Source organism: Littorina saxatilis, unplaced genomic scaffold (assembly GCF_037325665.1).
Source record: "Littorina saxatilis isolate snail1 unplaced genomic scaffold, US_GU_Lsax_2.0 scaffold_289, whole genome shotgun sequence".
NCBI lineage: Eukaryota > Metazoa > Mollusca > Gastropoda > Littorinimorpha > Littorinidae > Littorina > Littorina saxatilis.
This window is the reverse complement of record NW_027129607.1, coordinates 73692-94191: the sequence shown is the minus strand read 5'-3', so window position 1 is coordinate 94191 and position 20500 is coordinate 73692. Positions and strand designations below refer to the sequence as shown.

Sequence of the window (20500 nt, the reverse complement as noted above, 5' to 3'; positions counted from 1 at the left end):
TTTTCAGAGTAACTTCACAATCACGTGGGCCAGACGAGCTCTTCTCTATTGAAAGAGACTTATCAACTCCCGTCTTTTCTGACGGTATCACTTCAGAAGGTTGTGCTTTCGCCGGTTTCTTGCCGGTTTTCTTCCCGCCAGCAGCACATTCACCACCTCCCGAGTCCGCCATATTCCGAACAAAAACCACACGAAAAAGTTATATTGATTCCTGCGGACGAGCAAGCGCACCCGTTACAGTATGAAAACAATTTAAAATCCACTGCAAAGATTTTCAAATCTTCAATGGACTAGTGCCCAGCCTTAGCACAGCGGACCTTCTGTGGCCCATAATTCGCCTCAGGCGATAATAATTGCTGTAATCGAGACAGCTGCTGAAAAAACAAAGAGGCTGCTTCAGCAAATAGTGACTGACTATGTCAGCAAATCGTGACTGACTGTGTCACTGTCAGCAAACGTGTACTTCATTTCCGTAGCCAAAATAATATGTCATCCTATCAAAACAAGTCACAATTCCGACTGACCTTAGGTCACACGTGCAAAAACAAGTAACGATCCCAACTGACCCAAATATAGTAGGTCACACCTGCAAAAACAATGAACGCACCGACTGACGCTTAACATTTCCATGTGTTAGCTTCGACGAATAAAATTCATACGCGAAACAACAAGTTCCCGGTTCAAAAAACCAACAAACACCGAAAACTCCAAACTGTTTCCTTACCTTGCAAGTTGACACAATGATAAACAATCAAAATAGTCAATACACAAGTTTCAACTAACCTACAACTAAAACTTGTACAGAAAAAGGTTAGAGGAAATGAAAGCAAAGCAAGAGAGACAGTGCACCAATACATATACGTCTTCACAGGACGGAAACCATTCGTTCAGTGACGTATTCCCGCGTTCTATCTCACGTGACCCATTCCTCTCGGAATTGTGGGAGATAAAAGTGAGGACGAAGCAGCCTGAAACCCCGAAGCCAGCAGACCCCTGCGTATGAAGCAGCGGGAAAGGTGTAGGCTGAAGACCACTATCGTAAGGTGCGGATCAAGCCAAAAAGTGTGGCATGTGGTAGGCAATCACCGCAGACTCAGCAAATGAAACAAATTGCGAGAAAGCCTGTGAAAACCCAAAGCCATCCCGGAAGAGGAAGGAAGAGAGACACCCCCAACCTATCCGGGACAAAGAAAACTGCAACAGCAGCCGCTCTATGTAAGGGAAGCCTACAACCAGTAGGCAACCCTATACACTCCCCCTCCTCAAACAAGGAGTCCGAACCTAACCACCAGTTGTGAAAAACACAAAAGGAGGTGAGACAGGGGAGGTCGCGCACTAAATACTCCTGCCGATAACACCGCCAAGAGTGTGGATGAAAAGCGTGATCAGTCTCTGACTGCCAACCCAAAACCGCCCACCTGAACAAGAGGTGGGGGGAAGAGGGGTTGGTAACTGGCACAGATCTCTGCCGAGAAGGAGAGAGAGTGGAGAAACAAGACAAAGCCGGGCCCGGCGCGTCTTACCCCACCCGCTGTGCGAGAGAAGCATCCCAGTGCTAAGAACCAGATTACCTGGTTTGAACCACAACTCACCCCAAGTGGGGAGGGGGGTGGTCCAGCACAGCCGTAACCCCTAGAGGGGGTGAGGACTGAAACAGAGAAACGGCCGATCCTCACTCGTCCACCTGCCGAAGTCAAGTAGCCCTATCACTCACCCACCCCTAGGAGGGGGGGGGGGGGGGGGGGTGACCTATGCTGGCTAAGGACAATGACCACTGGCCAGGCGATACTATAGCTGAGTCCCCGCAGACCATTGTGAACACAAAGAATGGGAGACTGGAGAGAAAGAGTATGTTCTGTCTCCGCCTGTCACAGGTAGACAGCCGGCGCAGCCCGTGCAGAGAACAAAACGGAGCAAAGGCTCATTGTTCCCTGACCACTGTGCGAGACACCCTGCCGAGAACAAAAGAGAGTCAAGCTCATTGTTTCGCGACCGCTACCTGCGACAAGCGCAGGCAGCCAACACAGCCACCTGTCCCAAATGGAGCAAAGAAGGGGTATGTAACGTAGCCTGGAAAGCCGTACATAGCACCCCCGCTGTGAAGAAAGACCTGAGCCACGCCATGCCCCAGATGGGGAGGGGGGTGGCTCGTCACAGCAGAAAGAGCGACGGAAAGAGACGAACCGAGCAACGGCCGACCCCCCTCCGTCCACCTGCCGTAGTCCTATAGCCCACCGCCCACCCACCCCGATAGGGGAGGAGAACGATTGTCGGGCCAGGACAATTGAGGCACAGACTGTGAAGACAGTCCAACAGCGCCCACCCCGTCCAACTCAGAGGGAGGGAAAGTGTGGAACGCTGCTCCAGCCCCCACCCGATCCCGCCCGGTGGGCGGGAAAGAGTGAGCCACCGATACCCCCCCCCACCCTGCCCCAAATGGAGCAGAGGAGGGGTATGTAACGTAGCCTGGAAAGCCGCCACCCGAACGCGCCCGGGGGGCGGGAAAGGGTGGGAAGCTAACACAGCCCCCTGCCCGCAAAGGTCAGAGTGGGACAAGCCCAGGCCGTGACTTACCGTGCCCCCTCTCTCCCTCTCCCACCAGGGGAGAGAGCTGACTTCCCACTGCAGCAGTGCTAAAAGCAAGCTGAGCGGGAAGAGACAGAGAGGAGGCAGCAGCCCCCTGCCCCCAATGGGACAGGGATGGACCAAGGCCAGGCTGCGACTTACCATGCCCCCCCTCTCCCTCTCCCACCAGGGGAGAGAGCTGACTTCCCACCGCAGCAGTGCTAAAAGCAAGCTGAGCGGGAAGAGACAGAGAGGAAGCAGACCCCCTCTCCCTACGGAGAGAGTGCTCGCGAACAACCCAGTCTACCAGTGGCAGAAAGGACTGAACCAAACTGGCCGTTTGCACCAGGCGACGGTGCGACGCAGGAGCGCCCCCCCTATCCCCCCCCATTGGCGGGGGGCTGCGTAACACACTGTGAAGTACCGGCGGTAATCAGAGTGGATAGACGCAGGCAGGGAGCAGGCCCCCCCTCCTAAAAGGAAGGGGTGCTCGAGAACAGCCCAGAGCCACCAGAGGCAAAAAACGGGCTGAACCAAACAGGCCATTTGCACTAGGCCACAGTGCGAAGCTGACGAAACGGGAGGGCGGGAACCGCCGATCGCGCCTGAAACAGCTGAGAATATAGACACAAAACATCGTTAAGTCCCCCCAAAAGGAGGACAATGACTGATTCCTCTTACACAGAGAAAAGGGGAAAGAATAGCCACACGGCCACCCCCCCCCCCCCCCCCCCATCAGTCGCACCGACGACGATCCAACAAAAAGTCTATAAGGAGCCTAAAGGCTGATTAACCCCAACAGGGGAAGCGAGCTGTGAAAGAACTGAACCCACCCTCGGAGGGATAGGAACATAAAAAGAAGTGCTGTTTGACGGATCTACGACCCGCATAATAGGCAAATCAAAGTTCTTAGGCTACTCTTAGGTATAGTTTACTAAACCAGGCTAAGAGCCTTGCCACCTTCCAGTCTCGCGCCGAGTTTAGCTTTGTTGTCGGCCATTTTAAGACCGGCGAAAAACAGTCACCCAGAACAAAAAACTTCTGCGTGCATGTTCAACACAAAGCTAACACCATTTATACCAAACATAAACAGGAAAGATCTCACCAAAAGGTAGACGGACAGGTAGACCTACAGGAAACCGGCTAGTCTCACGGACAAGCAGGCAAGTGAAGGCCAAAAGTGAGAGCGAAATTCGGACACGTCCACCGTGTGTTGTCGAAAGACGAGAAATGATTATTACGGATGCTGGCGCTCACGTGGGGCGCAGGGTGTTATGGGTAACCGAGCAAGGTCAGGCCATAGCAACGGCTATGGCGTCGCTTTTAGCTTGGTTACCACCCTACTAAGGGCAGGTAATTTGAGAGGTTTTTCGACATCTAGCATGTGGGACTAAAGTCAATGCATTCATAAGAATTGGAGTAAGAATATGTGATTAAATAAAAAGCACGACTGATGTGATTACTTTTGTATCTAAGATACCGAGTTTTCATGTCTTCTTTCAATTTTTCTCTCGTTTAATTATCCATCACTTACCAAGGTTCCACCGATGTTCTTGACGAGCAGGTTCTTGCCTGTGACAAAGTCGTACAGCTTGCCATATTCATCTCTAAAATAAAACATAAACAAAAGCATCTGTAATCATGCACTTCAATTGGGCATCACAGACAGAACCTAACCAAACAGTATCCAAACTCGGTCAGATTTTTCAGTGGTGCCTGCAATGATAGCAACCTGACACAACCAAACAAAAGCAACCTGAAACATGCACATGTCTTGTGTGGTTGTACACCCACAGCAATACCTTTCTCTCTCTGTATGAAAACACATTCTGTATCTGCCCTTGTTTACGAGCCCTTCTGACACTTAAGAAAAGTTTTCATTTAACTTTTTGATATCCTTTGCTTTCTGTCCATGGTGTTCTAAATGAGTTAGGCTTTAGTGATTTTTGGCACAATCAAAATATCGATAATGTAACGGATGGTGGTTATTTTAATACTTTCAAAGTACTGATGAAAAATAGGCAACAAGACCAATTTGTCCAAACCTGGCATTCAGAAATAAATAACAATGAGTTTTATTATAATTATAGAATGTATAAAGAGAATTTTGAGTTTGAAAAGTACTTGTCCATCCTGCCGGTTAATTTAGCAAACGCTGTTTTAAAATTTAGAACACTGAATCATAAATTGCCTATACGAAAAGGTAGGACTCTTGGTATTCCCAGACAAGACAGAATCTGTCACAAATGTTCATCAGGTGACCTTGGGGACGAGTTCCATTATATTTTTGTATGTCCTTTTTTTACCAATTATAGAAAACAGTTGTTACGGTGCTATTATTATGCCCGCCCCAATTCAGAGAGCTTTTTTCCACTACAAAAAAGAGTTTATTGCTAAAACTCGCAAAGTTCATGACACTTGTCATGGACTGTTTGAGAAGCGAGTAAAATTTAATTCTCTTTTAGCTTTATACTCCGTTATCTGTTTTGTGTTGTTTGTAATAGTATTTTTGTCCTGATGTTAACTCACCCTTCACCCCCCCCCTCCCCCCATTTCCCATAGTAAAGAAATGTATGTAATCACTTTGCACTTGTAGTGTTTTTGAGTCACTTGAGAAAATGTGACTCTATGTAATCGGTCAGTGTTAGTCTGTCCGGCCGGCCGGCCGTCCAGCCGGCCGTCCGTCCGTAGACACCACCTTAACGTTGGACTTTTCTCGGAAACTATCAAAGCGATCGGGCTCATATTTTGTTTAGTCGTGACCTCCAATGACCTCTACACTTTAACGATGGTTTCGTTGACCTTTGACCTTTTTCAAGGTCACAGGTCAGCGTCAAAGGAAAAATTAGACATTTTATATCTTTGACAAAGTTCATCGGATGTGATTGAAACTTTGTAGGATTATTCTTTACATCAAAGTATTTACATCTGTAGCCTTTTACGAACGTTATCAGAAAAACAAGGGAGATAACTAGCCTTTTCTGTTCGGCAACACACAACTTAACGTTGGGCTTTTCTCGGAAACTATAAAAGTGACCGGGCTCAAATTTTATGTGAACGTGACTCCCAGTGACCTCTACACTTTGACGTCTGCTTTGGTGACCTTTGACCTTTTTCAAGGTCACAGGTATGTCTTGAAGGAAAAAAATTGAAATATCATATCTCTGAAACTATTCATCGGATTTGATTCAAACTTTATAGGATTATTCTTAATGCCAAGGTAAATATTTTGTTGCTCGATCCATGCAATCTCATTCTTCAGGTATGCATTGTGTTGTGAATAGCAATTTCTTCCTGTCCATCTGATGCCTCATATAATATTCAGAACTGCGAAAGTGACTCGATCGAGCGTTTGCTCTTATTATTATTATTATTATTATTATTATTATTATTTAAGTTATTGAGACATCCCAGTGCACTAAGGGATTTATAGAGCAAATCGAGAAAATTCATTATTGAACGAAGCGCATAGCGCTGAGTTCAATAATCATTTTCGAGATTTGCTCTATAAATCCCTTAGTGCACTGGGATTGTTTCAATAACGATATTGTCAGTACCGTCATCTATCTATCTATCTATCTATCTATACATATAATAAAAGAGAGTGTCTGTCTGTGTGTGTGTGTGTCTGTGGTCGCCATACCTCTGAGATGGCAAGAGGCAGGAACAAGATAGTGTGCACGTACACTCCCTAGGTGCCGCAGATGTGCACCTGGGTTTTAGTTTCTCCAGACATTGTTTCCTTCCTCGGATAATTACCCTCCCCATCTATCAATACAGTCTATATAGTGCAAGGGAGGTAAGTCATGCTGTGTCACCCACGGAAGGGAGGTAACTCTCATCAAACCAGTATACCGTGTCATTCTCAAGGGTCACCCCCCGCCCGCTATCATCCCGCCGCCCCCCCCCCCCCCATCCACACACACACATCCCGCCGCCCCCCCCCCCCCCATCCACACACACACACTAACCCTGCCCCCTGCTCCCCCTCCCTGCCTTCCAGATCATCGCGAATAATGTTTACGAAACGATCGCCTCAATGAAAGATCACAAGAATTTACAGATTTCTCTCCCCTGTTCAAAAAGGTATGACGCGCTCACTCATGAGGTATGCGTGCTTTGATCAGACGGTAACTACAGTGGGTGTGAGAAGGTAAGGGGTAAACAAATCACGAAGAACACGTTGAACCAAATAGAAACTTGCCTTAGAGACTCGCTATTGCTCCTATGAGGGGAAGAAATGAAGAATGAAAAATTAACTGGACAGTTCCGGAAATTTCTAGAAGGTAAGGGAGATAACTCTTTTTTTTGTATCCAAACAAAGGAGGTAAAGCTAATGATAATGTGATAGCGAGAAACTTGCCTTGCCTATACATCCAAATGTATGAGCTCACACTGTCATTTTTCTTATCCACATTGGAATAAGATTCGAGAGGTTTCTGAGAGAGGGGAGAGCAGAAACACCCGGGCGAAAGATATTTTGCATGCACACTGCCCTGGACCCACAGATGTGCACCTGGGTTTTAGTTTCTCCAGACATTGTTTCCTTCTTCGGATAATTACCCTCCCCATCTATCAATACAGTCTACATAGTGCAAGGGAGGTAAGTCATGCTTTGTCACCCACGGAAGGGAGGTAACTCTCATCAAACCAGTCAGTATACCGTGTCATTCTCAAGGGTTACCCCCCGCCCGCTATCATCCCGCCGCTCCCCCCCCCCCCCCCCCACACACACACACACTAACCCTGCCCCCTGCTCCGGCCCTCCCTGCCTTCCAGATCATCGCGAATAATGTTTACGAAACGATCGCCTCAGTGAAAGATCACGAGAATTTACAGATTTCTCTCCCCTGTTCAAAAAGGTATGACGCGCTCACTCATGAGGTATGCGTGCTTTGATCAGACGGTAACTACAGTTAGAGACTCGCTATTGCTCCTACGAGGGGAAGAATCGAACAAGAAAAAATTAACCGAACCGTTCATGACATTTTCAAGAAACAAAGGGACGTAACTCTGACTGTGTTATCCAAATAAAGGAGGTAATTAACTCTGATAATTAATGGAAAGCACACATGTCATAACATGCTTTAGGGTTCTGCTAACACCCGGGCAAAGCCGGGTTTGACTGCTAGTTACATATAATAAAAGAGAGTGTCTGTCTGTGTGTGTGTGTGTGTGTCTGTGGTCGCCATACCTCTGAGATGGCAAGAGGCAGGAACAAGATAGTGTGCACGTACACGCCCTAGGTGCCGCAGATGTGCACCTGGGTTTTAGTTTCTTGATTCATTGTTTCCTTTCTCAGATTATGGACCTCCCATTTATTGAATACAGCCTATATGGTGCAAGACCAGTTCAGTGCCTACTGTTCACCTGTAGCAAGCACATCATGCCAGTGATATTAGAGACTCGCTATTGCTCCTATGAGGGGAAGAAATGAAGAATGAAAAATTAACTGGACAGTTCCGGAAATTTCTAGAAGGTAAGGGAGATAACTCTTTTTTGTCTGTGGTCGCCATACCTCTGAGATGGCAAAAGGCAGGAACAAGATAGTGTGCACGTACACTCCCTAGGTACCGCTGATGTGCACCTGGGTTTTAGTTTCTTGATTCATTGTTTCCTTTCTCAGATTATGGACCTCCCATTTATTGAATACAGCCTATATGGTGCAAGACCAGTTCAGTGCCTACTGTTCATCTGTAGCAAGCACATCATGCCAGTGATATTAGAGACTTGCTATTGCTCCCATGAGGGGAAGAAATGAAGAATGAAAAATTAACTGGACAGTTCCGGAAATTTCTAGAAGGTAAGGGAGATAACTCTTTTTTGTCTGTAGCAAGCACATCATGCCAGTGATATTAGAGACTTGCTATTGCTCCTATGAGGGGAAGAAATGAAGAATGAAATATTAACTGGACAGTTCCGGAAATTTCTAGAAGGTAAGGGAGATAACTCTTTTTTGTCTGTGGTCGCCATACCTCTGAGATGGCAAGAGGCAGGAACAAGATAGTGTGCACGTACACTCCCTAGGTGCCGCAGATGTGCACCTGGGTTTTAGTTTCTTGATTCATTGTTTCCTTTCTCAGATTATGGACCTCCCATTTATTGAATACAGCCTATATGGTGCAAGACCAGTTCAGTGCCTACTGTTCATCTGTAGCAAGCACATCATGCCAGTGATATTAGAGACTTGCTATTGCTCCCATGAGGGGAAGAAATGAAGAATGAAAAATTAACTGGACAGTTCCGGAAATTTCTAGAAGGTAAGGGAGATAACTCTTTTTTGTCTGTAGCAAGCACATCATGCCAGTGATATTAGAGACTTGCTATTGCTCCTATGAGGGGAAGAAATGAAGAATGAAATATTAACTGGACAGTTCCGGAAATTTCTAGAAGGTAAGGGAGATAACTCTTTTTTGTCTGTGGTCGCCATACCTCTGAGATGGCAAGAGGCAGGAACAAGATAGTGTGCACGTACACTCCCTAGGTGCCGCAGATGTGCACCTGGGTTTTAGTTTCTTGATTCATTGTTTCCTTTCTCAGATTATGGACCTCCCATTTATTGAATACAGCCTATATGGTGCAAGACCAGTTCAGTGCCTACTGTTCACCTGTAGCAAGCACATCATGCCAGCGATATTAGAGACTCGCTATAATTGCTCCTATGAGGGGAAGAAATGAAGAATGAAAAATTAACTGGACAGTTCCGCAAATTTCTAGAAGGTAAGGGAGATAACTCTTTTTTGTCTGTAGCAAGCACATCATGCCAGTGATATTAGAGACTTGCTATTGCTCCTATGAGGGGAAGAAATGAAGAATGAAAAATTAACTGGACAGTTCCGGAAATTTCTAGAAGGTAAGGGAGATAACTCTTTTTTTGTCTGTGGTCGCCATACCTCTGAGATGGCAAGAGGCAGGAACAAGATAGTACATCATGCCAGTGATATTAGAGACTCGCTATTGCTCCTATGAGGGGAAGAAATGAAGAAAGAAAAATTAACTGGACAGTTCCGGAAATTTCTAGAAGGTAAGTATCCAAACAAAGGAGGTAAAGCTAATGATAATGGGATAGCGAGCGTCTTAAATTGCTACAGGGCTCCGCTTACTCCCGGGCGAAGCCGGGCTTAACTGCTAGTCTATCTATCTATCTATCTATCTATACATATAATAAAAGAGAGTGTCTGTCTGTCTGTCTGTCTGTCTGTGGTCGCCATACCTCTGAGATGGCAAGAGGCAGGAACAAGATAGTGTGCACGTACACTCCCTAGGTGCCGCAGATGTGCACCTGGGTTTTAGTTTCTTGATTCATTGTTTCCTTTCTCAGATTATGGACCTCCCATTTATTGAATACAGCCTATATGGTGCAAGACCAGTTCAGTGCCTACTGTTCACCTGTAGCAAGCACATCATGCCAGTGATATTAGAGACTCGCTGTTGCTCCTATGAGGGGAAGAAATGAAGAATGAAAAATTAACTGGACAGTTCCGGAAATTTCTAGAAGGTAAGGGAGATAACTCTTTTTTGTCTGTGGTCGCCATACCTCCGAGATGGCAAGAGGCAGGAACAAGATAGTGTGCACGTACACTCCCTAGGTGCCGCAGATGTGCACCTGGGTTTTAGTTTCTTGATTCATTGTTTCCTTTCTCAGATTATGGACCTCCCATTTATTGAATACAGCCTATATGGTGCAAGACCAGTTCATGCAGTGCCTACTGTTCACCTGTAGCAAGCACATCATGCCAGTGATATTAGAGACTCGCTATAAATGCTCCTATGAGGGGAAGAAATGAAGAATGAAAAATTAACTGGACAGTTCCGGAAATTTCTAGAAGGTAAGGGAGATAACTCTTTTTTGTCTGTGGTCGCCATACCTCCGAGATGGCAAGAGGCAGGAACAAGATAGTGTGCACGTACACTCCCTAGGTGCCGCAGATGTGCACCTGGGTTTTAGTTTCTTGATTCATTGTTTCCTTTCTCAGATTATGGACCTCCCATTTATTGAATACAGCCTATATGGTGCAAGACCAGTTCAGTGCCTACTGTTCACCTGTAGCAAGCACATCATGCCAGTGATATTAGAGACTCGCTGTTGCTCCTATGAGGGGAAGAAATGAAGAATGAAAAATTAACTGGACAGTTCCGGAAATTTCTAGAAGGTAAGGGAGATAACTGTTCACCTGTAGCAAGCACATCATGCCAGTGATATTAGAGACTCGCTATTGCTCCTATGAGGGGAAGAAATGAAGAATGAAAAATTAACTGGACAGTTCCGGAAATTTCTAGAAGGTAAGGGAGATAACTCTTTTTTGTCTGTGGTCGCCATACCTCTGAGATGGCAAGAGGCAGGAACAAGATAGTGTGCACGTACATTCCCTGGGTGCCGCAGATGTGCACCTGGGTTTTAGTTTCTTGATTCATTGTTTCCTTTCTCAGATTATGGACCTCCCATTTATTGAATACAGCCTATATGGTGCAAGACCAGTTCAGTGCCTACTGTTCACCTGTGGCAAGCACATCATGCCAGTGATATTAGAGACTCGCTATAAATGCTCCTATGAGGGGAAGAAATGAAGAATGAAAAATTAACTGGACAGTTCCGGAAATTTCTAGAAGGTAAGGGAGATAACTCTTTTTTGTCTGTGGTCGCCATACCTCTGAGATGGCAAGAGGCAGGAACAAGATAGTGTGCACGTACATTCCCTGGGTGCCGCAGATGTGCACCTGGGTTTTAGTTTCTTGATTCATTGTTTCCTTTCTCAGATTATGGACCTCCCATTTATTGAATACAGCCTATATGGTGCAAGACCAGTTCAGTGCCTACTGTTCACCTGTGGCAAGCACATCATGCCAGTGATATTAGAGACTCGCTATAAATGCTCCTATGAGGGGAAGAAATGAAGAATGAAAAATTAACTGGACAGTTCCGGAAATTTCTAGAAGGTAAGGGAGATAACTCTTTTTTGTCTGTGGTCGCCATACCTCTGAGATGGCAAGAGGCAGGAACAAGATAGTGTGCACGTACACTCCCTAGGTGCCGCAGATGTGCACCTGGGTTTTAGTTTCTTGATTCATTGTTTCCTTTCTCAGATTATGGACCTCCCATTTATTGAATACAGCCTATATGGTGCAAGACCAGTTCAGTGCCTACTGTTCACCTGTAGCAAGCACATCATGCCAGTGATATTAGAGACTCGCTATTGCTCCTATGAGGGGAAGAAATGAAGAATGAAAAATTAACTGGACAGTTCCGGAAATTTCTAGAAGGTAAGGGAGATAACTCTTTTTTTGTATCCAAACAAACGAGGTAAAGCTAATGATAATGGGATAGCGAGCGTCTTAAATTGCTACAGGGCTCCGCTTACTCCCGGGCGAAGCCGGGCTTAACTGCTAGTACATATAATAAAAGAGAGTGTCTGTCTGTCTGTCTGTCTGTGGTCGCCATACCTCTGAGATGGCAAGAGGCAGGAACAAGATAGTGTGCATGTACACTCCCTAGGTGCCGCAGATGTGCACCTGGGTTTTAGTTTCTCCAGACATTGTTTCCTTCCTCGGATAATTACCCTCCCCATCTATCAATACAGTCTATATAGTGCAAGGGAGGTAAGTCATGCTGTGTCACCCACGGAAGGGAGGTAACTCTCATCAAACCAGTATACCGTGTCATTCTCAAGGGTCACCCCCCGCCCGCTATCATCCCGCCGCCCCCCCCCCCCCCCATCCACACACACACATCCCGCCGCCCCCCCCCCCCCCATCCACACACACACACACACTAACCCTGCCCCCTGCTCCCCCTCCCTGCCTTCCAGATCATCGCGAATAATGTTTACGAAACGATCGCCTCAATGAAAGATCACAAGAATTTACAGATTTCTCTCCCCTGTTCAAAAAAGTATGACGCGCTCACTCATGAGGTATGCGTGCTTTGATCAGACGGTAACTATAGTGGGTGTGAGAAGGTAAGGGGTAAACAAATCACGAAGAACACGTTGAACCAAATAGAAACTTGCCTTAGAGACTCGCTATTGAAGAAATGAAGAATGAAAAATTAACTGGACAGTTCCGGAAATTTCTAGAAGGTAAGGGAGATAACTCTTTTTTTGTATCCAAACAAAGGAGGTAAAGCTAATGATAATGTGATAGCGAGAAACTTGCCTTGCCTATACATCTAAATGTATGAGCTCACACTGTCATTTTTCTTATCCACATTGGAATAAGATTCGAGAAGTTTCTGAGAGAGGGGAGAGCAGAAACACCCGGGCGAAGCCGGGCCTGACTGCTAGTACATATAATAAAAGAGAGTGTCTGTCTGTCTGTCTGTCTGTGGTCGCCATACCTCAGAGATGGCAAAAGATAAGCACACGATATTTTGCATGCACACTGCCCTGGACCCACAAATGTGCACCTGGGTTTTAGTTTCTCCAGACATTGTTTCCTTCCTCCGATAATGACCCTCCCCATCTATCAATACAGTCTACATAGTGCAAGGGAGGTAAGTCATGCTTTGTCACCCACGGAAGGGAGGTAACTCTCATCAAACCAGTATACCGTGTCATTCTCAAGGGTTACCCCCCACCCGCTATCATCCCGCCGCCGCCCCCCCCCCCCCCCCCCCCCCCCTCCCCCAAACACACACACACTAACCCTGCCCCCTGCTCCCCCTCCCTGCCTTCCAGATCATCGCGAATAATGTTTACGAAACGATCGCCAAGCACATCATGCCAGTGATATTAGAGACTGGCTATTGCTCCTATGAGGGGAAGAAATGAAGAAAAAAAAAATTAACTGGACAGTTCCGGAAATTTCTAGAAGGTAAGGGAGATAACTCTTTTTTGTCTGTAGCAAGCACATCATGCCAGTGATATTAGAGACTTGCTATTGCTCCTATGAGGGGAAGAAATGAAGAATGAAAAATTAACTGGACAGTTCCGGAAATTTCTAGAAGGTAAGGGAGAAAACTCTTTTTTGTCTGTGGTCGCCATACCTCTGAGATGGCAAGAGGCAGGAACAAGATAGTGTGCACGTACACTCCCTAGGTGCCGCAGATGTGCACCTGGGTTTTAGTTTCTTGATTCATTGTTTCCTTTCTCAGATTATGGACCTCCCATTTATTGAATACAGCCAATATGGTGCAAGACCAGTTCAGTGCCTACTGTTCACCTGTAGCAAGCACATCATGCCAGTGATATTAGAGACTCGCTGTTGCTCCTATGAGGGGAAGAAATGAAGAATGAAAAATTAACTGGACAGTTCCGGAAATTTCTAGAAGGTAAGGGAGATAACTCTTTTTTGTCTGTAGCAAGCACATCATGCCAGTGATATTAGAGACTTGCTATTGCTCCTATGAGGGGAAGAAATGAAGAATGAAAAATTAACTGGACAGTTCCGGAAATTTCTAGAAGGTAAGGGAGAAAACTCTTTTTTGTCTGTGGTCGCCATACCTCTGAGATGGCAAGAGGCAGGAACAAGATAGTGTGCACGTACACTCCCTAGGTGCCGCTGATGTGCACCTGGGTTTTAGTTTCTTGATTCATTGTTTCCTTTCTCAGATTATGGACCTCCCATTTATTGAATACAGCCTATATGGTGCAAGACCAGTTCAGTGCCTACTGTTCACCTGTAGCAAGCACATCATGCCAGTGATATTAGAGACTCGCTATAATTGCTCCTATGAGGGGAAGAAATGAAGAATGAAAAATTAACTGGACAGTTCCGGAAATTTCTAGAAGGTAAGGGAGATAACTCTTTTTTGTGCGGAGCAAGCACATGCCAGTGATATTAGAGACTTGCTATTACTCCTATGAGGGGAAGAAATGAAGAATGAAAAATTAACTGGACAGTTCCGGAAATTTCTAGAAGGTAAGGGAGATAACTCTTTTTTGTCTGTGGTCGCCATACCTCTGAGATGGCAAGAGGCAGGAACAAGATAGTGTGCACGTACACTCCCTAGGTGCCGCAGATGTGCACCTGGGTTTTAGTTTCTTGATTCATTGTTTCCTTTCTCAGATTATGGACCTCCCATTTATTGAATACAGCCTATATGGTGCAAGACCAGTTCAGTGCCTACTGTTCATCTGTAGCAAGCACATCATGCCAGTCATATTAGAGACTTGCTGTTGCTCCTATGAGGGGAAGAAATGAAGAATGAAAAATTAACTGGACAGTTCCGGAAATTTCTAGAAGGTAAGGGAGATAACTCTTTTTTGTCTGTAGCAAGCACATCATGCCAGTGATATTAGAGACTTGCTATTGCTCCTATGAGGGGAAGAAATGAAGAATGAAAAATTAACTGGACAGTTCCGGAAATTTCTAGAAGGTAAGGGAGATAACTCTTTTTTGTCTGTGGTCGCCATACCTCTGAGATGGCAAGAGGCAGGAACAAGATAGTACATCATGCCAGTGATATTAGAGACTCGCTATTGCTCCTATGAGGGGAAGAAATGAAGAAAGAAAAATTAACTGGACAGTTCCGGAAATTTCTAGAAGGTAAGGGAGATAACTCTTTTTTTTGTATCCAAGCAAAGGAGGTAAAGCTAATGATAATGGGATAGCGAGCGTCTTAAATTGCTACAGGGCTCCGCTTACTCCCGGGCGAAGCCGGGCTTAACTGCTAGTACATATAATAAAAGAGAGTGTCTGTCTGTCTGTCTGTCTGTGGTCGCCATACCTCTGAGATGGCAAGAGGCAGGAACAAGATAGTGTGCACGTACACTCCCTAGGTGCCGCAGATGTGCACCTGGGTTTTAGTTTCTTGATTCACTGTTTCCTTTCTCAGATTATGGACCTCCCATTTATTGAATACAGCCTATATGGTGCAAGACCAGTTCAGTGCCTACTGTTCACCTGTAGCAAGCACATCATGCCAGTGATATTAGAGACTCGCTGTTGCTCCTATGAGGGGAAGAAATGAAGAATGAAAAATTAACTGGACAGTTCCGGAAATTTCTAGAAGGTAAGGGAGATAACTCTTTTTTGTCTGTAGCAAGCACATCATGCCAGTGATATTAGAGACTTGCTATTGCTCCTATGAGGGGAAGAAATGAAGAATGAAAAATTAACTGGACAGTTCCGGAAATTTCTAGAAGGTAAGGGAGATAACTCTTTTTTGTCTGTGGTCGCCATACCTCTGAGATGGCAAGAGGCAGGAACAAGATAGTGTGCAAGTACACTCCCTAGGTGCCGCTGATGTGCACCTGGGTTTTAGTTTCTTGATTCACTGTTTCCTTTCTCAGAATATGGACCTCCCTATACATATAATAAAAGAGAGTGTCTGTCTGTGTGTCTGTCTGTCTGTCTGTCTGTCTGTGGTCGCCATACCTCTGAGATGGCAAGAGGCAGGAACAAGATAGTGTGCACGTACACTCCCTAGGTGCCGCAGATGTGCACCTGGGTTTTAGTTTCTTGATTCACTGTTTCCTTTCTCAGATTATGGACCTCCCATTTATTGAATACAGCCTATATGGTGCAAGACCAGTTCAGTGCCTACTGTTCACCTGTAGCAAGCACATCATGCCAGTGATATTAGAGACTCGCTGTTGCTCCTATGAGGGGAAGAAATGAAGAATGAAAAATTAACTGGACAGTTCCGGAAATTTCTAGAAGGTAAGGGAGATAACTCTTTTTTGTCTGTGGTCGCCATACCTCTGAGATGGCAAGAGGCAGGAACAAGATAGTGTGCACGTACACTCCCTAGGTGCCGCAGATGTGCACCTGGGTTTTAGTTTCTTGATTCATTGTTTCCTTTCTCAGATTATGGACCTCCCATTTATTGAATACAGCCTATATGGTGCAAGACCAGTTCAGTGCCTACTGTTCACCTGTAGCAAGCACATCATGCCAGTGATATTAGAGACTCGCTGTTGCTCCTATGAGGGGAAGAAATGAAGAATGAAAAATTAACTGGACAGTTCCGGAAATTTCTAGAAGGTAAGGGAGATAACTGTTCACCTGTAGCAAGCACATCATGCCAGTGATATTAGAGACTTGCTATTGCTCCTATGAGGGGAAGAAATGAAGAATGAAAAATTAACTGGACAGTTCCGGAAATTTCTAGAAGGTAAGGGAGATAACTCTTTTTTGTCTGTGGTCGCCATACCTCTGAGATGGCAAGAGGCAGGAACAAGATAGTGTGCACGTACACTCCCTAGGTGCCGCAGATGTGCACCTGGGTTTTAGTTTCTTGATTCATTGTTTCCTTTCTCAGATTATGGACCTCCCATTTATTGAATACAGCCTATATGGTGCAAGACCAGTTCAGTGCCTACTGTTCACCTGTAGCAAGCACATCATGCCAGTGATATTAGAGACTCGCTATTGCTCCTATGAGCGGAAGAAATGAAGAATGAAAAATTAACTGGACAGTTCCGGAAATTTCTAGAAGGTAAGGGAGATAACTCTTTTTTGTCTGTGGTCGCCATACCTCTGAGATGGCAAGAGGCAGGAACAAGATAGTGTGCACGTACACTCCCTAGGTGCCGCAGATGTGCACCTGGGTTTTAGTTTCTTGATTCATTGTTTCCTTTCTCAGATTATGGACCTCCCATTTATTGAATACAGCCTAAATGGTGCAAGACCAGTTCAGTGCCTACTGTTCACCTGTAGCAAGCACATCATGCCAGTGATATTAGAGACTCGCTATTGCTCCTATGAGGGGAAGAAATGAAGAATGAAAAATTAACTGGACAGTTCCGGAAATTTCTAGAAGGTAAGGGAGATAACTGTTCACCTGTAGCAAGCACATCATGCCAGTGATATTAGAGACTTGCTATTGCTCCTATGAGGGGAAGAAATGAAGAATGAAAAATTAACTGGACAGTTCCGGAAATTTCTAGAAGGTAAGGGAGATAACTCTTTTTTGTCTGTGGTCGCCATACCTCTGAGATGGCAAGAGGCAGGAACAAGATAGTGTGCACGTACACTCCCTAGGTGCCGCAGATGTGCACCTGGGTTTTAGTTTCTTGATTCATTGTTTCCTTTCTCAGATTATGGACCTCCCATTTATTGAATACAGCCTATATGGTGCAAGACCAGTTCAGTGCCTACTGTTCACCTGTAGCAAGCACATCATGCCAGTGATATTAGAGACTCGCTATTGCTCCTATGAGCGGAAGAAATGAAGAATGAAAAATTAACTGGACAGTTCCGGAAATTTCTAGAAGGTAAGGGAGATAACTCTTTTTTTGTATCCAAACAAAGGAGGTAAAGCTAATGATAATGGGATAGCGAGCGTCTTAAATTGCTACAGGGCTCCGCTTACTCCCGGGCGAAGCCGGGCTTAACTGCTAGTAGAAAATAGAAGATTCCAACCGCACATTTTGCAACGCGCATTTGAATAGGCATAACTGTGTGGTCAGGTCGTGTTCAGTAAAGATCTACTTTTGTGTGGGGTGTCTCAAGTGTGTCGTGCTTTGGTCACACGCATTTTAATTTCAGGCCTGGGAATAAGTAAAAGTGGTTTGGGCGTACTGACGGGAAAATGTTGCGTTAATGTTGCGTTTTAAGCATTTTAAGGGCACACAGAGGCTCTTTTCTTACACAATTAAAAAAGGACTTCGTCGAAATACGATGACGAAAGGTGTATCATTCCCAGGCCTGTAATTTCTGTTGGTAATATCCAGTCAGGCATGAAAACTGAAAAAACAAAAATTACTGAAAACAAAAATCGAAGGCGCGTAGTGCCAAGTTTCGTTGGCGCGTAGCGCCAAGTTTCGCAGGCGCGAAGCCTTCTAGGGGGGTCCGGGGGCATGCTCCCCCGGAAATTTTTTTTTTCAAGGGTGCAATTTGGTGCAATCTGAGCCTTACAATTGGATTCAAACATGGCCCCAAAACTATTTTACTATAACTATGACTAGGGGGAAAAAAAAAGAAAAGAAAAATACGGAAAAAAAAAAAAAAAATACGGTTCATTTTTTTCAAAAATACGGAAAATACGGAGAATTTTCATGCCTGTCCAGTGTAGCGTTAATCTGAACAGTGATGATCTTTCAGAGAGACCTCATTTGAACTCGGAGAAAGGACTTCGTTATTTGCGATTCGAAACCTCCAGTCGAGCTTCGACGGATTGACTGTGCGGAGTGACTCCCCTTGAATTGACTCAAGCGAGACTCAACGGTTTGCACATTTTCAAAACAAATGTGGCATATTTCTCGTGTTGTATCTTCACTCATCGGGGAGTCTGATACTAAATATGAACGGTAAGAATGCTCTGAACCCTACACGTATTATATCCCCATCGTTTTTTCGTCCACATTTGCCCAACATGTTAATTTGCTGAGCGGGGTTAATGTCGTCTGCTAGGCTACCTGGGCGAACCACTGCAGTCTGCACTGAGTCTGTACACATGAGGCAGGCTGTTAATAAGTCTTATATATGGTAAGAATGTTCTGAACCCAACACGTTTTCGATTACGATTGTTCTTGCCTTGAAATAATAATTCGGAAACCATTCATTTACTGAACTGATGTAGTCGTATTTCTGTGTAGTCTGCTACAGAGTCGATCGAGTCAGTCTTCCAAACTGGTCTAGCTGGTACGTTATCGGAATAACACTTGTGTTTTCTGTTATCCGCTGGGAATTGTATACTAACTCATCATTTGGTAATGTGGATGATAAGCTAAATGCCACTAACACGGCATATGAGAAGAATCTATGCAAGTCGGCGAAAATTAGATGAAACACAGCGGCTTCTAATTTTAGATCAGTCGATTCAGTGGTACTGGCACAGGCACATGCAATCTGTCAGAAAAAACCCACTTCTGCCTTAAATTGAGAAGCAGGGAATTTATGGTCATTTGGTATTGTGGAGAATATAAGCTACATGTCATTAATTAATTCTGAGGATGAGCGCACAGTCTCGCTTAGGCAAAGGGCGTAAGAATACGCTCTATGGAAAAGTTAGCGCACTCCAAGAGTGCGCTAACAGTTTTAGCGCATCGCCATTAGCCAATCAACTGGTTCACATCAGTCATGTGACACCAGTACTTACTGACAATTATTATTATTATTATTATTTATTATTATTATTGTTGAATTGTTTCTTGTGTTGTTTTTGCTCTCCCTCACCCCTCACCTCCCTTTTCTGTACATAGTCTGATTTCTTTTTGTTTTAGTTCCTTTTATTTGGTGTTGAATGAAATGTGTTTTTATTGTGTTTTTTAATTTTCCATGTACCCTCACGGGGTTTTGTTGGAATAAAACTTGCCTTGCCTTGCCTTGCCTTGCCTAAAAGCTGGCAATTCAGAATATCCAAATCGGGTGCAGATTCTGAATACTAAATCGGATGCAGATTCTGAATACTAAGTCCGATGCAGATTCTGCATACCAAATCCTTTGCGAATTCTGAATACCAAATCCTATGCATATTTTGAATACCAAATCCAATGCATATTCTGATTACCAAATCCGATACAGATTCTGAATACCAAATCCTATGCTGATTTCGAATACCATTACCAGACCCGTTTACCCTAAACCCGAGGCAAGAGTACTTTCCCAAAAAGTTGAGTGTATTTTTCAAAAAGTTGGTGTACTTTGCAAGCAAAGCCATATGGGCTAGGGAAAATGTACGCGTGGGTGCAAATGTGTTTGTGTAAGAATAGCATGTCAGTCTTGTGAACGAACACCTTCAGAATTTAACTCCTTCCAATACAATACCTGTCAGTTTATAGCATTATAACCAGTGTCTTCCAAACAGATTGATAATGAAAAGATGAAGTTCGTGAAATAACATCTGCGGTTGACAGTGGCAAGTTCATTTTTACAATCATCCCAGAAAACATTGCTTCAGCACGGACTACAACCTTTTCTTCTGGCAAAATTTGCTTTGCGGGAATGAACTTCATAATTCCTTGGCAGCTTTCAGCGGATTTCTTTGCAGCAACCTTGTCCAGGTGAGATTTGGAACTGCAGTGTCGTTCGATGTCATATTTCCCAGCATGGG

The 20500-nt window shown here is 44.8% G+C and overlaps 1 protein-coding gene across 1 annotated transcript in view; it reads right to left on the bottom strand.

The window, feature by feature from the left end:
- The window catches only part of LOC138957839 (FACT complex subunit SSRP1-like), an 83765-nt gene that overhangs the window by 15988 nt on the left and 47277 nt on the right, over nucleotides 1-20500 (bottom strand). Inside the window, 1 exon segment of the mRNA XM_070328888.1 lies at nucleotides 4100-4172. Within this exon segment, the coding sequence (XP_070184989.1) occupies nucleotides 4100-4172 (73 nt within the window).